The sequence below is a fragment of the Branchiostoma lanceolatum genome, chromosome 6 (genome assembly GCF_035083965.1).
Source record: "Branchiostoma lanceolatum isolate klBraLanc5 chromosome 6, klBraLanc5.hap2, whole genome shotgun sequence".
In the NCBI taxonomy this organism is placed as follows: Eukaryota; Metazoa; Chordata; class Leptocardii; order Amphioxiformes; family Branchiostomatidae; genus Branchiostoma; species Branchiostoma lanceolatum.
In genome coordinates, this window is record NC_089727.1 from 23,071,520 (window position 1) to 23,088,260 (window position 16,741).

Below are 16,741 nucleotides of genomic sequence, written 5' to 3' on the forward strand. Positions count from 1 at the left end.
AATATCATCCACGGGCCGGATCGTAAAACGGCCCGCCGGTTGGGAGGGGTCTGTGGAGTCTGGTTCCCGGCCGGGGTAAGGAGAATTTTGCCGGGGTTCTACCTTCCGCTCCCGGCGGAGCTTGGGTTAGCGCAGCGGAGCTTGTGTAGCGGACGGAAGCTAAAAAGGCTGGCACTCAGGCTAATCTTACTTCGGTTTGCCGCAGCTCAAAACACTTTAATTAGAGCAATTTTTCCTTTAGTTTTAGGTCAATAACACAGTTATCTGTTATGATTTTTGCTACGCTTGTTGATTATACGAAATCTGGTTTAGATTCGAAGGTCTATACGATATGTATAAGTAAGGCCGCAGGCCGGGCGATGGGCGTGTCTTGAACAGTTCAAAGGCCCGCCACACGCGTGTGAGCTCCGCCCAAAACTTCGTACACGAGCTCGCACGCATAAATGAAACGCGTGTACACGCGTACACACGAGATTGAAACGAGAATGGAACGCGTTTTAATCTGGAATCGCACGACTTTTGCACGAGATTGAATCTCGTGTGCCACGACTTATGCACGAGATTGGCACGACTTTCCAACGCGTGTGGCACGCGTGTGGATGGGAAGTTATTCGAGATCTGTACTGTAACCCTCTTTGTTTGTTTTTGGGGTGTTAATAGTTGTTTTAATTGGGGTAATGTCTAATTATAATAAGAAAATATCATTGGTAACAAGTTGCTGTCTAAGGCCACACCAATTTTATTTGTTGATTATCTGATTTTTTCGGAAAAGAATTGGAGCGACAGGGAAAAAAACAGAAATAAAATTTCTTGCAAATAGTCTGGGGTGAAGATAAGGGTTTACATAACAAAGAATAAGAGGATTATTCAAGTTTCAGCTTTGTATGGCTCATTTGGTAACCGGTCGTTTCGTTACATCGCCTGTTCGTTACAGTCATTTCGTTTCATCGTTACAGTCGTTTCGTTACATCATGAAGTCATTTCGTTACACGCGGAAAAGTCATTTCGTTACACATCTTACCTTGGTCGCATGTCAAAACGATATAAGTGATTTCTTGTTCTCTTTTTCAGGTTGATCCTCCTTAGTTGACATTAGAGGCTTCGCTGGACACAATAATGATAAATTTGAGCCTTGATTTGAGTTTTGTTTATGTTTGGTTACGTTGTTCGCGCCCTATGATATCTCAATTGAGACAGATTATTTTACACTTATACGTTCCTGTCTCTCAAACCGTTCTACTAACACCGTTCACTGTTTCTGAATCTTCATGAATGAGTGTTCTGGTAAGTTTCCACTGAGGAAAATGCGAGTTTCGGAAAGGTAAGTCGGAAAAATTGTGGAACGGCTCCAAGCTACAAGCTAAGATGGCGGCCATCGGGCTGGCTATCCCAGCATGCGCAGCGATGGCAGGACGTCATTACTGTGTACTGGTAGGTGGATAATCTCCAAGTAGATCTCTACGGGGGCAAGGCCATTTTGAACCTCGGACTCCATATTCGATATTATTGACACAAAATCTCCAGATCATGTATAGAAATGAAAAATGTTTATTCGTCAAAATGGACAGAAGGTGATGTAGGTCACGCACAATTCTAAACTGTGTACACTAAATTACAACTTGATAACATTAACAACAAGGCAACAATGAAAAAAATTAAATCAGTTTTAACCTCCAGATGTGTACAGCAATGAAAAAGTCCATTATTTACAAGTGTAAAGCAATGAAAAAAGTCCATTATTTACGTAATGTAAAGCAATGAAAAAAGTCCATTATTTACAAGTGTAAAGCAATAAAAAAGTCCATTATTTACGTAATGTAAAGCAATGAAAAAAATCCATTATTTACAAGTTATTTACAAAATGCCAATATGAAAAGTCTATGTATGTCATGCACAAATCTAAACTACACTAAATTACAACTTAATAACAACAAAACAAGGCAATCATGAAATAACCAACTCAGTTTAAACCTCCAGATGTGTAAAGCAATGAAAAAAGTCTACTTACGTAGTGTAAAGCAATTAAAAAAGTCCATTATTTACAAGTTATTTACAAAAATACACTAAATTAGAACTTAATAGCAACAAAACAAGGCAATCATGAAACTATTAACTTAGTTTAAACCTCGTGCAAAGCAATGAAATAATGTTCACTCAGAGTCAGTGTCCCCGTCGAGATGGCGTGCCGGATCAGGGCAGTAGTGGCTGCATGCGCACAGGAGCTCGCTGGCCGTCTTCTCTCCGCTTTCGTACCTCAGCCACTCCTTGAATATTTTCTCTTGGGCGATTCTGCTCCCTTTGCGTTGGGTGCGCGAGAGTTTCCTCATTCTCACAAGCTTGACGTTCAGTGCAACCAGTGCCGCTTCTTTCTGTAGCCGCGGCACGAGCAGGTAGAAGGGCAGCTTGCTCTTGCCGTTGGCCCTCTTGTTCAGAGCGTTGTGCCACCCTTCTACATCATTATTGGTCCTCACCGTCTTCTTGAACACACTCCATGTGCTGGGTGGATGGAAGGCTGAGGGGCTGATCCATGTGCTGTCGACGTAGTCGGTGACGATCCGCAGTGCAGGTGTGGTGGCCTGTGCCCTCAGCCTCTCCCATTCGGCAGGGATCTCTTCTGCTGGCAGAAACGGCAGGGACATTATCTTCTTCAGGTACTTGTGGATTGCACCCTTCTGTAGATACGCCGTCTGTAGCCCAGCGTTCCGGATCCTCCTCCAGACGCATTGGCACCAGTGAAACATGCAGCCGGTCAATGTGACGTCGGGCAGCACTTGTGACATCGCCGACCACATGGCCTTTTCGAAGTCCATCATGGCCCGTGTCACCTTTGGCGGTTCCGGTAGCAGTTCAAGAATCTTCTTCAGCACTTTTTTGTAGTCCCTTATCTCGCGCCTAGACATCAGGACGAAAACCAGAGGCACACTCTTCATGCAATCATCCTTCTTCACGAACGCACTAATACTGTACAGTTGCGTGAAGGGTGCCCGACTCAGCTTGAACGTACCATCCATGTAGAATGTCTTTGCCATGCTCATGTGGTGCAGTTGAGTGTCGGTGGCAAAGATCAGATGTCGTTTTTCAGTGCCACCGACTCTGACGCGGACATCCCCTCTGAGGAATGTTGGTGGCACGTGATCCTCATCGATGACAAAGTCCAAGTCTTTCGGCTCTTCGGGTCTGAGCTTTTGCCTATGGCGATTGGCTGCTCTCGCCAAATGGACCGGCTTGCTCAGCGACGGGCAGGGCGCATCACCAAGTTCCTCCAGCAAGACGTCGTCCACTATGGCTGCTGCCGACTTGAATAGGTCACTCCCCGCCTCTTTCTTCACTCGAGCCGCAATTTTGGCAGATATCGCGGCGCCGACGTCGGGCGCGTGGTTATGTTCCTGGGGGCCCGCCTCAAACACACCATCACGCTCCTTCACTGTCGCTTTGCACGGGTTGACTTTGGGACGCACAGTGCAGAACCAGTGCACGGCGCTGGGCAGGCGACGTTGAACACCGAACTTGTATCCAAGGTTGTCTACTAGCAGCGAATGTCCCTTCTTTGTCGCACGCTCGACCACTTCGTATGTGCGAGGCACGGGTTGATCGTCCACCTCCATCTCCTCCAAGTCCAACGCAGATTCTTCGAGGGAATCCTCCATGGACTCGTTGTTTCCCGTTCGAAACGTAGGCGGCGGTGAGGCTGGCGGGTTGCTGATGAAGGACTCCTCCACTGTAGACTCTTCGGGAGGATCCTCTATCGAAGACTCGTTCTCCGTTCGGGACACAGACGGTGGTGGGTCCGTGGTGTCCATGTCGCTCTCTGTACTTGTGAGACGGCAGTTGTTGCAGGCCCATACTCCGATGTCAACTTCTCCGCTGCGAAGCCGCCGATATGTGATGTGATCGATACCTTAAACGTGAAAAAACAACGTCAATACAAGGCATACAAACGTCAGATACCACTTTGTTGCGTTACCATCAAAAAAGCTTGGCTACAATTTTGTTTGGAAAGCCAAACGCCTTGAGAATGATATCTCAATTTGAAGATTGTAGGAGACAGGAGGTTCACTCAGCAGTAAAGAGATTTTTTTTTTAATTCAAACATTTAAGCAGAAATACAGAGTGGCAAAAGGGGGCGCACTCAAGTGCAAGACTTATTTTGACGCTACCCCTTACATAAAAAAAAAACATACATATTTTACAGAGAGAGATCAAGTACAAGTGAAAAGCAAAGGAAAATCACATCAGACAGAAAATAATACATTGTACTTAATATAACAAGAAAGGATAAGCGCAAGTCCAGTTTCCCACCCACTGATGAAATAGTTGGACACATTACAAAAAAAGCCAGGACAACTGTATTTCAAAAACGCTTAGTTGTAGTGATGAAGTTTTGGGTTGTTAATAGAATATTGGAGTTAACAACAGATGAATGTGAAGGACTACCACGGAGTAAAACGGAAACTTTAGCGTTGTCCGATAATGATGGGAAGTTAAGGGTGTGTCCTAAGAGCCTGGAGAGTTTGCCGAGGAGGGTTGAGCGTTGGGCATTGTACATAGGGCAGTGGAGTAAATAATGTGGTACTGTTTCGCGTTGGCACCCGCAGTTACATGCTGGGCTGTTTAGCAATCCTCGAGTAAAGAGACTGTGGTTTAGACTACAGGTGCCAATGCGAAGGCGTAATAGGTGAACACAGGAAAGGCGAGGGCCATGGCTAAAATAGTTGAGCTTAACAGGTCGTATGGTTTTTAGGAGAACAGTTCGAAATTGACAGTAGTTTAAAGAGCGAGTTAGCAAATCGAGGTTGTTCCAGTGGTGCGTCGAGTACGGAACAAAGGACCTGGCAAAACGATTTGTTGAATAATTTAGAGGTTTTAAGTTCATCCTATTACGCAATTCGTATGAACATAGAGAGGATAGGGTGTGGGTGCTAGTTGAGACAGGTAGCTTCGGGTTTGACCATTTACAATTTTATAGAACAAACATAATCTATGAAGGTGTCTTCTGTCTGACAGTGTTTCCACCACTGAGCATGTTTTGCATTAAAATCGCCCAGAATGACGCAATTAAATAATTTCGCAATTATTGTAGGAGACTGAAACTACATTTATCAAAATGCAAATCTCTATAAAATAGATTAAACCAAATGCCAGGTTCTTTTTTCAAATTCTAACATCGGTGAGTGGATCATTTACTGGGGAGTGGTGCTGGGATTACCATTGGGATTTGTGTAAAAACGTATCGCTTTCGGTTATACAGATGAACTATCCTTGATGAATCTAATGGGGACCTAACACATCACCGACTACTGGCTCGTTCTAAACGAAATGTGCAAAATGGCGATTTTAGGTTCCAAGCACACCTACCGCATTTTTTAGGTAAACATCTCCTTTTATGATCCCCCAAATATGACAGCTAATTTATCACGGGAAGTTATCGAAAATTTCTGAACTTTAAGATGTCCTTGGAATTTACCAATATCTTTGCGACAAAAAGCTTGAACATCAGTTAATTGAATATTTCAATTTTGGAGCTTTCATTTGACATCGCCCTCAAAACCTATAGTTGAGAAGTCAGTATGTCTGGTAATACTTCTGTCAAATTGACGATTATAACTGTTTCAAGAAGGTCTGAAATTGTTTTTGCATTTCGACTTAAGAATTTAACAGAGACGGAATCTGATAGTTCACCAGCTAACCTGTCAATATCTGAACTGAATCGCCACGTTCTCGGCTGCTTTTTTAATTTTGCATGTCTCCACATGCGGCAGCCGTTTTTTGGGACACCTATTGCTATAAATTCTTCAAAGTCAAAGTCAAAAAGTCAAAGCAAAAGTAATGTTGTGGTGCATTTTTGTGAAACATAATAGATGTTGTGGAAAAATGAAGAAAGCATCGATGGTGCCCGTACGTAATTTTGGCTCATATCAAATCGTTAAGCATGGCGACAGCAATTTGTACATTTAAATGAGAATTACATTTTAATGAGAACGAGCAAACTAGTGAAACCATTCTAGTATATAGCGGTAGTTTCATAGCGGTAAGGATAGGAGGAAACCGATACGAGCCTAAGGGAAATGAAACAATAGCAATTGCCTACCTGAATTGCACAATCTGTGTTGCCACCCCAAGCACTCGTCACATTGTAGGGCGTGCTGTTTATCCGTAACTGTCGAGTCACACACAACGCATGAAGACATGGTCGAATGGAATGAATCACAGAGGCATCTTGCTCCATTTAAAGGCAGGGAAAGTTGTCTGCGGCGTCGGTGTATTGTTTTACCAAAGACTCTGTCCCTGTAAATCGCCGACTTTTCTTTCAGAAGATGTCGACTAAACCCACAGTCTTTCATAGCCTACATATTAGCATCACAAGCGACACTAACGAACTTTCTTGAAGCCACCGCTGGAGTCAACAGACAATCTATTGTCCTATGAAGATCACAGGCGAGAGTTTTGTTCATATTCATGAATAACGGTAGACATGTGAAATTCTTGCTCGATGTTTAATTGTGTCTGCTCTTGTGAAATAGATCTTACTTTATGTTTTGCATGAATTTGCAATAAACTTATTACAGCGGTAAGTTAAGATTTTATGCAAAATGTAAAACGATGTACAACATAGAGGAATATCTTGATCTTGCAGATTCTGACCTACGTTCAGCCATTAGCAAAATTAGAGTCGGTGCAATAAACTTATTATTATTATAGTACAGTATTAGTATTACCCGGGCTGGCATAGATGACGTAACAAAAAAAGGGGCTACCCGCGCAGTGCTTGACGGTATACAGCTTGGGTAAGGAAATTCGCCATTGTTCCCCCGACGCTAACGCTAACGCTACTAAGTACACGAAGAAAAGTGAGCGAAAATGTAGTTTTATTTGAAAAACACTGGCATGAGCTGGTGGCATATGATTAGTTTTTGGTGATTCATTTTAGGTAAGGTGTGTGAGTGGAATGGGATGTGCCGCTGTCCACTTTATTGGCAATTTTTTCCGGATAGGCAGCGCTGTTTGTGCAAATAAACACTAAATTGATGGCAAGCTTTATTAACAAACATAACACAAAGCAGAACACGTAGATTTAGTGTAAGTGACGTAGTTTCCTCGCAGCCGCTATGTGTATCATTTGAGTCAGCAGTCAGCCATGCTTGAGATTACAGCGGGCGCAGGCCTCTGTGAACCCGGCAGGCCGACATGACAACATGGCCCGCCAGCGCCTCCGGCGTTCGTCGGCGTTAAATAACTGCTAATAGGGAAGAGAAAGAAGAGGAAGTTAAACGTGGAGTCACTAGGCTTCGTTAGCTTAGGATATATGCGTAATAAACAAAGGATGACCGAGTATATTGCCGGTCGCCCTTATTTGGTGAGTTCCTGTAACCAACACGTAAAAACTAGTACATCATTTTTATACAGTTTTGCCCTCGAACCGGAAGTAAATATGATCAGACCATGGCGTGTATACTGAGAGCGTAACTTCGACAACGACAAAAGATATCATCGAAATGGTGTGGATTTGCGCTCTTTCTTGACATTAGCCAGCTATCATTGGGAGTAATCTATCGGGAAGTCATTCTCACAGTACACTAACATCAGTGCTCCGACCAAACACCGAGCCGCCGGCACGCACGGTACGCCATCAAGTTATACGTAACCACCTCGCATCGTCACACCACTTCGTCACAAATATGACTCTGTATCGAAACGACTTCATGGTGTAACGAAATGACTTCATGGTGTAACGAAATGACTTCATGGTGTAACGAAATGACTTCATGATGTAACGAAATGACGTGTAACGAACAGGCGATGTAACGAAACGACCGGTATTCGCTCATTTTATGCTATGCACGCCATCTAGTGCTATAATTTCAGTAACAAAATTACCTTTCGCCATGTAATATATGGATTGATATTGAGAAATAGTTTTAATAAATGAAAAGTTAAAACTTATGATAAAATGTGACCACAATTTTTAGTTATGTGCAGGCCTTTATAATCTATTTTGGTGGCTATTTACAACTGAACAAATAATAATAAGTGTGGCAATTAAAAATTATTGCCATAGCAAAGGTGTCTGGGTTGATCTTACTTCACTGTAAGGAAAGTACCAACGTAGCACTCTTAGTTCTGCCATAATATTTGTTCAAAATGCAATTAGATTAGAAATCAGACAGGCGTCTGCCAAGCAGATATAGAAAAGCACCATAACTCGAGGAGATCCAAGTAGATGCAGATATCGAAAGGCCGGAGCACACTCCCGGTGTAGTGTCTTGTCTCTACCATTTTTGGATAGTTAGAGTGAGAATCTAGGTCAGAAGTTTAGACATTCGGTTTTCTGGGGCTCCTATGATCGTTTTGGTTGTTATTCTAGCTCTGCAGGATGTGTTTTCGAGGAACTACTGTTGCTTTTCTGACACCGAACCCCTTCACGTAAAGTGTTCAGTGTAGACTGCTCAAGCGATTACCAAGTTCTTTATCGTTCCGTTAAAATCTTTGCCTTTCTATATATGCTTGGATCCCCGCAAGTTTTGGTGTCCACGGAGGTTTTTTGGTAGGAGGCATGATGTTCAGCATGTTCTCGTGATAATAGATCAACTGGGCTAGAATACTAGATTCTGTGCCCCAAAAACTCCCTGACACACCAGTACGACATCGGACATCCCGTAAGTAGGTCAAGTGTCATCGACCTGTATGCTGGGATTCTGGACTGTGCTAACGAGGTATAGAGTAACAGGCTGGCGTCCACAGAGTTTCTGCAGACGGATTGCAGAAATTCCTGTGAAATTCTGGGAATTCTTGTAAAACGGGCGTAAACTATACTATCAAGCTCGCTCCTACAGCTTCGCTAAAATCGTGAGTAAAAATTTGTGAATGGGAATAGCGACCCAACTTTTTCTTTCAAAATAGGAAAAACAGGAAAGGCTATTCCGACAAGCAACAACAAAAAATTGGTGTGGCCTAACGATTTTGATTATATGTCAGTAATCATAAATGATATACAACAATTTTCCTAAGTCACTTGCTCCAAGTAGAAAACTCATGTATCATGTACATTTTCACATGTTGAATTCGGAAGCACTGTTAGGGCTAAGGGTCATAGCGGGGAACCTATGCCCAATTTTCCAGCATTCCTAATAGGGGTGGCGCGCGCCAGCCGAAACCCATTACCAGGTCATAAAGCATGGAAAATTGGCCATATTCCCAGCGTTCAATCGGCTATATATCAACATAAATATGATTAAAATTTGGTATCATTAGTTGCAGAAACTCTTTATCTTAGCATCTGTGTAAGTGTTATTAAAATACCTTCAATTGTAAGCGAGAAATAACCCATTGGGCGACGCCAGTTTCGCCTACAAAATCCACGCCGACTTGTTTGGCAAGCCGCCCTCACGTAGAACGCATTCTGCGATGACGTGTACACAACAGACTGGAAAACTAGCCACCAATTTGTAGACAACATTACAAGCTTCAAAATGACACCAGGACACCCAGGTTATGACCTTCATGTGAAAAAATATTCGCAAGTTAAGTTTTAAAAATAGAATATCTCGAGATATTACCCCTTAAAAAATTTTAGGCACTTATATTTTCAAAAAATTCAAGATTTTGCCGTTCTTTTATATTCTTTCCGAAGTGGCGAGGAAGATCATAATTTGAACAAGATATGTACAGTTATTCTGTTCAATATTCATATACAGTCAACCTGTGTTAGTGGTCACCCGAATATAGCAGCCACCTGGCCATAGTGGTCATTTTTTGTCGGTCCCTTGGATTTATTGGTTTATTGAGAAAATCCATTAGTGATGTGACCTAAGGCACACCACTAGTCGTTCTGGAAATACAGTAGACATAACAGTACATACAATGACAATGACAACATAACGAACAGCATAACAATATAAAGTATGATCTCCAATTACTATTTACAGTAATTGGAGATCATAATTGGATTTTTCCTATGGACATGAGCATTAAGAATGCAGGCTATAGCGGTCACTGTCTAATGTGACGTAGAGTTGTAGAAGAGTAGAGGCCAGAGCTTCCTTGGTCCAAATTTTATAGGCCCGAAATGTAGGTAACGCACTGCTTGAAATAACTTGCACCAATCAAAATGTCAAAATGTTTTTCACCACTCAAGTTCAGATGACAGATCGAAAATAATCTTTCATGTCCCTTCCCAGCGGCCGACACCAAAAAGAAAAGGCTAGGGTCGGGTTTTTTGCTAGGGTCGGTCGGGTAAACGGAAACACAACATTTTTTTCCTAGGCCTCATATAACAAAAATAAGGAAACAAAAATTGAACTATGACTGTTGTTAACACCTGTGCAGTGTGTATGTGAATAAATACTCAGTCTCAATAAAAACTTAAACTCACTTATTGCTGGAACCACATATCCGGATGCATGACCTCACACCCCCGAAACCAGCCGAAATTCCCGGCAATTAATCGTGGTTTAACCGTGGTTTGCGTTCACACTCAATTTTTGATAGGATTGGATTAATCATCCCCAAACTACCTCTGGGAGGTGGATTCAAATAATCCGATCCAGGGAAAATCAATCGCGATAGGGAGCGTTCACACTGCAAAAATCAATCGCGATCAGATCAATTCTATCGCGATAATACGTTTAATCCGATTCAATTTTTCGAGTGTGAACGAGGTCTTAGTGTTTGGGGGAAATTTTCAAAGAGGATGGTGAGGACAACAGCTTTTTTCTGCAAATTGCAGAGAAATATGCCCAGCCCTGATTTGCTTTCCATGATGGCAGCACCCATGTGACCTACAAATGAACAGGTTTTGCTCGCACAAACCTGAAACTATTTCTTTGTGAAAAGAGAACTTACTCTGCAGCTGATCCGGGTGTTAAGGGTGGTGGTGGTGCTGACGATCCTGAGGCCAGGAGCTTGGACCTCTCGTCAGGCTTGATCCTGGGACGACCCTTCATCTTGAGGGGGCTGGTGGGGGCTTTAGTTCCCGACGCCATAAAGTGAGTGAAGAGTTCAGTCTGCTGTAGGAGGTACTGAAACCTGTGAGAGCGGTCTTCAACCTGTAGTGGGGGGATACAGACTCAGTCACATTCTTCTTGCTACATGCCACATAGTAGCAGAGTTCATTACAACACCCTAGTGCTAACCTTTACTTAACTGGACAGCAGAGTTGGACAAATTTTCAAAACTCTTGGCGTAGACCCTCCAGTCTGTTCTGGTGATCCCCAGCCCTTGGAGTGCTTTTGGAGTGCTTTGCAACACAAAATTTACCCCTCAAATTCAAAATGCAGGAAATACTAGTAATATCTCAAGTTTGCCGGGGGAAGATCCCAGTCTCCCTACTGTGGCCATGTCTTTGGCATTCTGAGAGTGACTTGCACAGCACAAAGTTGGCCTTCTGTACCTGACCCCTATGCTGAATCCTGATGTCTTACTTTCAACTCTGCAATAAATGTAAGTTTGTTTTTTTTCGTCTTTTCTTCTTCTTCTTTTTTTCTTTGAAAATGGGGGCTTTGTTACCAGGGATCCCAAAAATATTGTAAGTTAAGGTTTTTCTGGTATTTATCGTATTTTACTATTTTTACAAAATTTTTCATCCCATCCATCCAAAAAATCTGAACTTTATGACATGAAAGTAATGAAAATGTATATTTGTACGCTTAAAATGACAGATTTAATAAAAGAAAATTGGGGAAATAGGCTCCCAAACAATCAGTGGGACAGAAAAGTTTACAGAAGTGATGGAGACCCTGATCATGTCTTTTCTTCCCTTAACACATTCGTCCTTTAGTTGTTTCGTCCATGTTATGGATGTTTCCTTCTCAAACGATTCCCATTCGATAACATATAAACTATTATTACATGTCTTGGTCCATATTTTAGTAAAGAAGATTTGATTACATCTTACTTTGAAATCATTTTCTAGCAGCTTATACCAGCAAAGTGGTCATACTTGACATTCAGTTGGTAAATTTACCTACAGGCCATTTTCTTGTCAATCTTTCATTTACGTCACTAACACACACATTCACAATCCAATTTAACATCTTCTGTTACCTATCATCTGGGGGTTTGACATGCTTGCACATGGTTGGGGGAGCTTAATGGCCGCTCAATTACTCATACAAACTCAGTAACTGGTGAGGGAGTGATAACCAACAAAACTGGACCAGAAAAGGGCTGCCGATGCTCTTGTCAACAATTTGTGTGAACAAGCAGGAAACCACCGCAAATGTCATGAAAATGACTGTACAAACATTCTGTGGGAATGATCTAGGGCTGTAACATGACAAATATGTTGGTAGCAACATTGTTCTGCTAATACTACCATATTTTCTTGATTAAAGTGTGCACCCGATCCGGGGCTAGTTGCAAACAACTGAAACGTAAAATCTCAAATAAAGTATGCTTCCCTTCTCTACTTATTTATAACGCATTTTGAACAGAAAGAATTCAAATTTATGGTGTTCCTTCTCTTTTCTCCTGGTTATTTTGCTTAAATCAAGGACTTCTAGGTAATGCTCTTGCTTAGAGTAATAAAACATTTTGTTTACCCCGCCGGCATCATCTTTGTAAACTTGTGAAATGCCTATACTATATATTATAGCAGGAAATTGGCAGGTATTAACTTATCTAAGCGGTGCATTGTTGCAACACAGCATGGTTCTTGGCCTGTCCTTGGTTTGAGCATATACATATATTTTAGGTCCTCTTCCAATTTGTCCTGGCAGTAACCTCAAATAAAGTATGCACCCAGAATTTGGTGATGCCTTTTGAAGTTTGCGTACTTTATTCAAGAAAATATGTCATTTTGGTAATGCCTGTTGCATAGACAAGCATCGCCCCACCCAGGGGACAAAAGGGTATATGCACCTCCTCCTGACGACCCATGATCTTACCACTTTGGCTTCATAGTCCTTGTCTTCTTTGGGTTCTGCTCCCTTTCCACGTGGAGGAGACTTCAGCTTGAAGGGAGCGGAACCTGGGGGCTGGTACTGCAATATCAACAAACATTTAACATGGAGTCAGTCACCGACTATCAGTGGTACAAACACTTGTTCCAGTGTTGTGTAATATGGCAGCATGTCAAAATTTTGTTCTGCAATTTGAAAATATTTTCTGCAAATACACAAGCATCCATACTACAACCTTCTCAACCTAATAATGCCTATATTTACATCATATGTAGCTTTGCAACATTGCTGTAATTCTTTATTCTCTCACTCTATCTTTAATTTTTACAAGCAAAGCTTGAAACAGGAAAATCATACACTTATTTGGTGGTTATAGGAACGACCATGCCTTATCACACCATATAGATGTCAGGGCCGGTCATTAACCCTATATTATTCTTATAAAAACAATGATGAAAATTTGATTCAGGCCTTGCTAAAGTTTATTTTGTGCTACATGATAGTGGAGACGAGCATTTGGACCTGTGTTACTAATGGGAACAGTCCTAATCCCGATACATCCCTAGTACAAAATGCAGAAATGTTCGCATTGGTTTTATTTTCGCGGTTTTCGCTGTAAATTCTTCAGCGTGAACTTATAACCACCGCAAAACTTTCTGCACACCCGTAACGGTAGCACTACTAATGTTTCAAACACGAATTGAAAACCACTGCGAACACTCCATTTTCTCCCTACCGCGAAATAAAAACCATGCAAACTTAAATGCATTTACAGTAATCCCAAAATAGTTTGGAAAACAAACGGCGCTATGTATGAGTGCCCGTTTATGGTACGGACCATTAACAATGGACTAAGTTGGTATCTTAAAAACAGCAAGGTCACAACATATCTCCAAGTTTGCGATCTACTACAACTGACAATTGAAAAAACAGTTTAAATTTCAAAGTTTTGAGTGGTTGACGATGACAAGCGAATTGCTTGCGAACATAAACTCAGCTGAATTACTCAGTGTACATAGAATATGGAAATTATATTCCTGGATGACACCCCATACACAAGAAAAGTCTCTTGAAATTTACAAAAACCCACATCTGTGTCTTGACTCTCTTGTGTCTTTATTCTTGGGATAATTCAAGCTACCACGCTGTGCATTTTTAACCTCCTTAATACTAAAACCAACATGATTTACAAAATTAGGAGAAATTCGAAGAAAATAACAAAAAGTTGTGGTGACTATGTCATATTATCTGACATTTTCAACAGTCTATTTAAACGTTGGGCCGGAATTTGGCCATAAAATGATGTATGGACGTTCTCACAAATTCACAATCAACCCACCCCCCACCCCCCTGAATAAATTATACATCCTCTTGAAGATCTTCTTCTTCAACAAAGACGAAGGTATATCACTGCCACGGATTCTACATGTTTCACCAATAAACCTCGGGACTAATTATGGAAGGAATTGCTAGTTATCAATTTCAGAAATGAATTTTCTGAAACAAACTTTAATAATAATATGGTTTTCGTTTTCCAGTCAGGTCCGACTTGGTTGCGAGATCCAGCATGGCAGCGCGCCAAATTTTGGATCTTCATTGTTCACACGAAAATATACTTTCCGACAGTTTCAGATGAAAACAACGATATGATACCGCTTCTACCACTAACCTCCTCGTCTACTGGTTCCTCTGGGCTACTTGGGGAGCTCGAGCTGCTGGACATGTTCGTTGTTTTGACACAGATTTGCCAAAAATGAAGCTCAAAATTCACAAAGACTGATGGCAAAGACTGATGGCCACCGGCTTCAACCTGAGTCTGCTGGGTAATGTTGGCCAGTTCTAATTATCATATATGGGGAGCCTTACTATACAAAGTAATCAATTATCAGAAACTTTAGACTTTTACACGATTTAAAGTCTATCATAAAGATTTTGGAAATATCTTAATCATCTAAAACACCATTTTACGTATAGATAAGCAGGGTTTTCCTTTATTTATACGTTATACCCCTGGACCAAATGTTAGTAGTATGGTCCAAAAGATTTGTGATCTCGTGTTTTCTCGCGAGGGTTTTATGCGTCCAAAATCTCGGACCGGAAGCGGACCGGACATGCCGGATGTCGTAAGCAAAATGTCGTATAGCACGTCGCCGGAACGTAATGCGTATACGGCAATTAGCCTGCTATCTAAACCTATCAGAACAACCGTTGCATATTTATTAAACATACGTCTTTGGGGGGGAGGAATGAACCTATATGCTAGATATTATTAACCAAGAGTTTTTTCGCCCCATAGGATTACATGTTATAATACGTGTTTTACATGGGCGCGTTCGTCATGAAGATATAGAAAATGTGCCAATGTTTTTCATTCCATGTTGAGAACATTTACCCTAGATTATGTAAAAAAATTGACAACATTTTCACTACATACAATCTCTTTTTATAGCAATTATAAACTGCACTTGGCTACACCCCCACAAAGCCACTTTCCAGCTGTAAGCGCCGGACCGATTCACACACAATGCCCGGCCTGTGTACGTCCGACCTCGCGCGCGGCTGCCGAACTTTGCCTGCTAATTTCTTCAGATACAAACAAGCTTTCATCAGTTTGACGCTTGAGATAGGTTGGCCTAGCCATAAGGGAATTTCCCACCGATATACACTCACGTTCATGCAGCCGTTCATTTTTTGGGCCACGCACTCTTTTAGCCACTCGGAGTAATACAGAAATGAGACCTTAAACTCTGAATGTGGCCAACACAAGTTTCTCCCTCTTCTTGGGTGGCATCCAGAGTATCATATATCATTCGATGTAACGTTAGAACCGTAGGAACAAGAAATCACTAGAAAATAGAAAATGAGAAATGCTGAGCGATCTTGGCAACCATCGAAGGTGATCCCGGTCCATCGCGGTGTTGACTGTTATGAATTACCAAGGAGGTTCGATCAAGGATTAAACCTCCTTGGTTCGATATAGACGGAATTACTGATCACAATTTTGTTCAGCCAAACGACGGCCCTAAATCAACTACCAGAAATATGTTCAAGAAGGTGTAGAGTAGAGTAGAGTAGAGTAGAGTAGAGTTTCTTCGGCCAGGTAGGAAACGGCTGGTTCCCTTTTAGGCCGCTCTTCACTTTTGTGTAACCTAAATGACTGCTCTGTCTCATTTATTCCCTTGGGAGCGACGTAAAAAATCCCGGACACTCCTACCCTACTCGACCGAAACCTCTGCTTGGAGCAAAATAGTCTCAATGGTTTCAGTGCTGTACAAACTTTTTGGCGACGCCTCAGGAGCGAGCCTTATGGTATTTTATTTGATATTATTTGATTTTATTCGACTGTAAAAAGCACAGCCAGGGCTACCCAACTAACCGAAGGCTATTAAAAAGGGTTAGCCATGGGAACAGTATTCAAAGTTCAATACAAACTTTCACAAAACGCGTCAAACAGCTCAAGCTATTTATCCCTTCTTTTTATTCCAAAAAAGTATTTCAATCGAAAACCGTGATAATTACTTTTACACGTGATAACGTCTGTCACAAATGTATCCCATTATTTCACTAGAAAGACAATTTTTGAAACTCTTACTCGTGTATTGTTGGGATAGCACCCCCTTATCCCATCAATTCACTATAAGAGAAATCTAAATCCCATCAATTCATAATAAGAGACATCTCTTACTAGTGTATTGTTGGGATAGCACCCCCTTATCCCATCGATTCACTATAAGAGAAATCTCTTACTAGTGTATTGTTGGGATAGCACCCCCTTATCCCATCGATTCACTATAAGAGACATCTCTTACTAGTGTATTGTTGGGATAGCACCCCCTTATCCCATC

General features: G+C 41.7%; 2 protein-coding genes across 3 annotated transcripts in view; both read right to left on the reverse strand.

Annotated features, from left to right (window-relative positions):
* Positions 1 to 14,726, reverse strand: part of LOC136437065 (SWI/SNF-related matrix-associated actin-dependent regulator of chromatin subfamily A member 5-like) — a 57,742-nt gene extending 43,016 nt beyond the window's left edge. Inside the window, exons 1-3 of one of the 2 annotated variants that reach the window (XM_066431531.1) lie at positions 14,566 to 14,726; positions 12,882 to 12,977; positions 10,840 to 11,042 (exon numbers count right to left, since the gene is read on the reverse strand). In XM_066431531.1, coding sequence (XP_066287628.1) covers positions 10,840 to 11,042; positions 12,882 to 12,977; positions 14,566 to 14,619 — 353 coding nt within the window. In that variant the 5' untranslated portion in view covers positions 14,620 to 14,726. The remainder of the gene's footprint in view (positions 1 to 10,839; positions 11,043 to 12,881; positions 12,978 to 14,565) is intronic. The other variant, XM_066431530.1, reaches the window with a different exon arrangement.
* On the reverse strand, positions 1,526 to 7,819 carry LOC136437067 (uncharacterized). Its single transcript, XM_066431532.1, has 2 exons — positions 6,089 to 7,819; positions 1,526 to 3,898 (listed from the first exon to the last, which is right to left on the reverse strand). The coding sequence occupies exons 1-2, from the start codon at positions 6,339 to 6,341 to the stop codon at positions 2,151 to 2,153; spliced, it is 2,001 nt and encodes a 666-aa protein (XP_066287629.1). The 5' UTR covers positions 6,342 to 7,819; the 3' UTR covers positions 1,526 to 2,150.
* Positions 14,727 to 16,741: the final 2,015 nt, after the last annotated feature.

Bases quoted from the DNA above. Each gene is read 5' to 3' on its own strand.
- LOC136437067 (XM_066431532.1), bottom strand. From the start codon at position 6,341: ATGAAAGACTGTGGGTTTAGTCGACATCTTCTGAAAGAAAAGTCGGCG. The intron at 3,899-6,088 runs GTAGGCAATTGC...TTCACGTTTAAG, and splicing joins ACACAGATTGTGCAATTCAG to GTATCGATCACATCACATAT.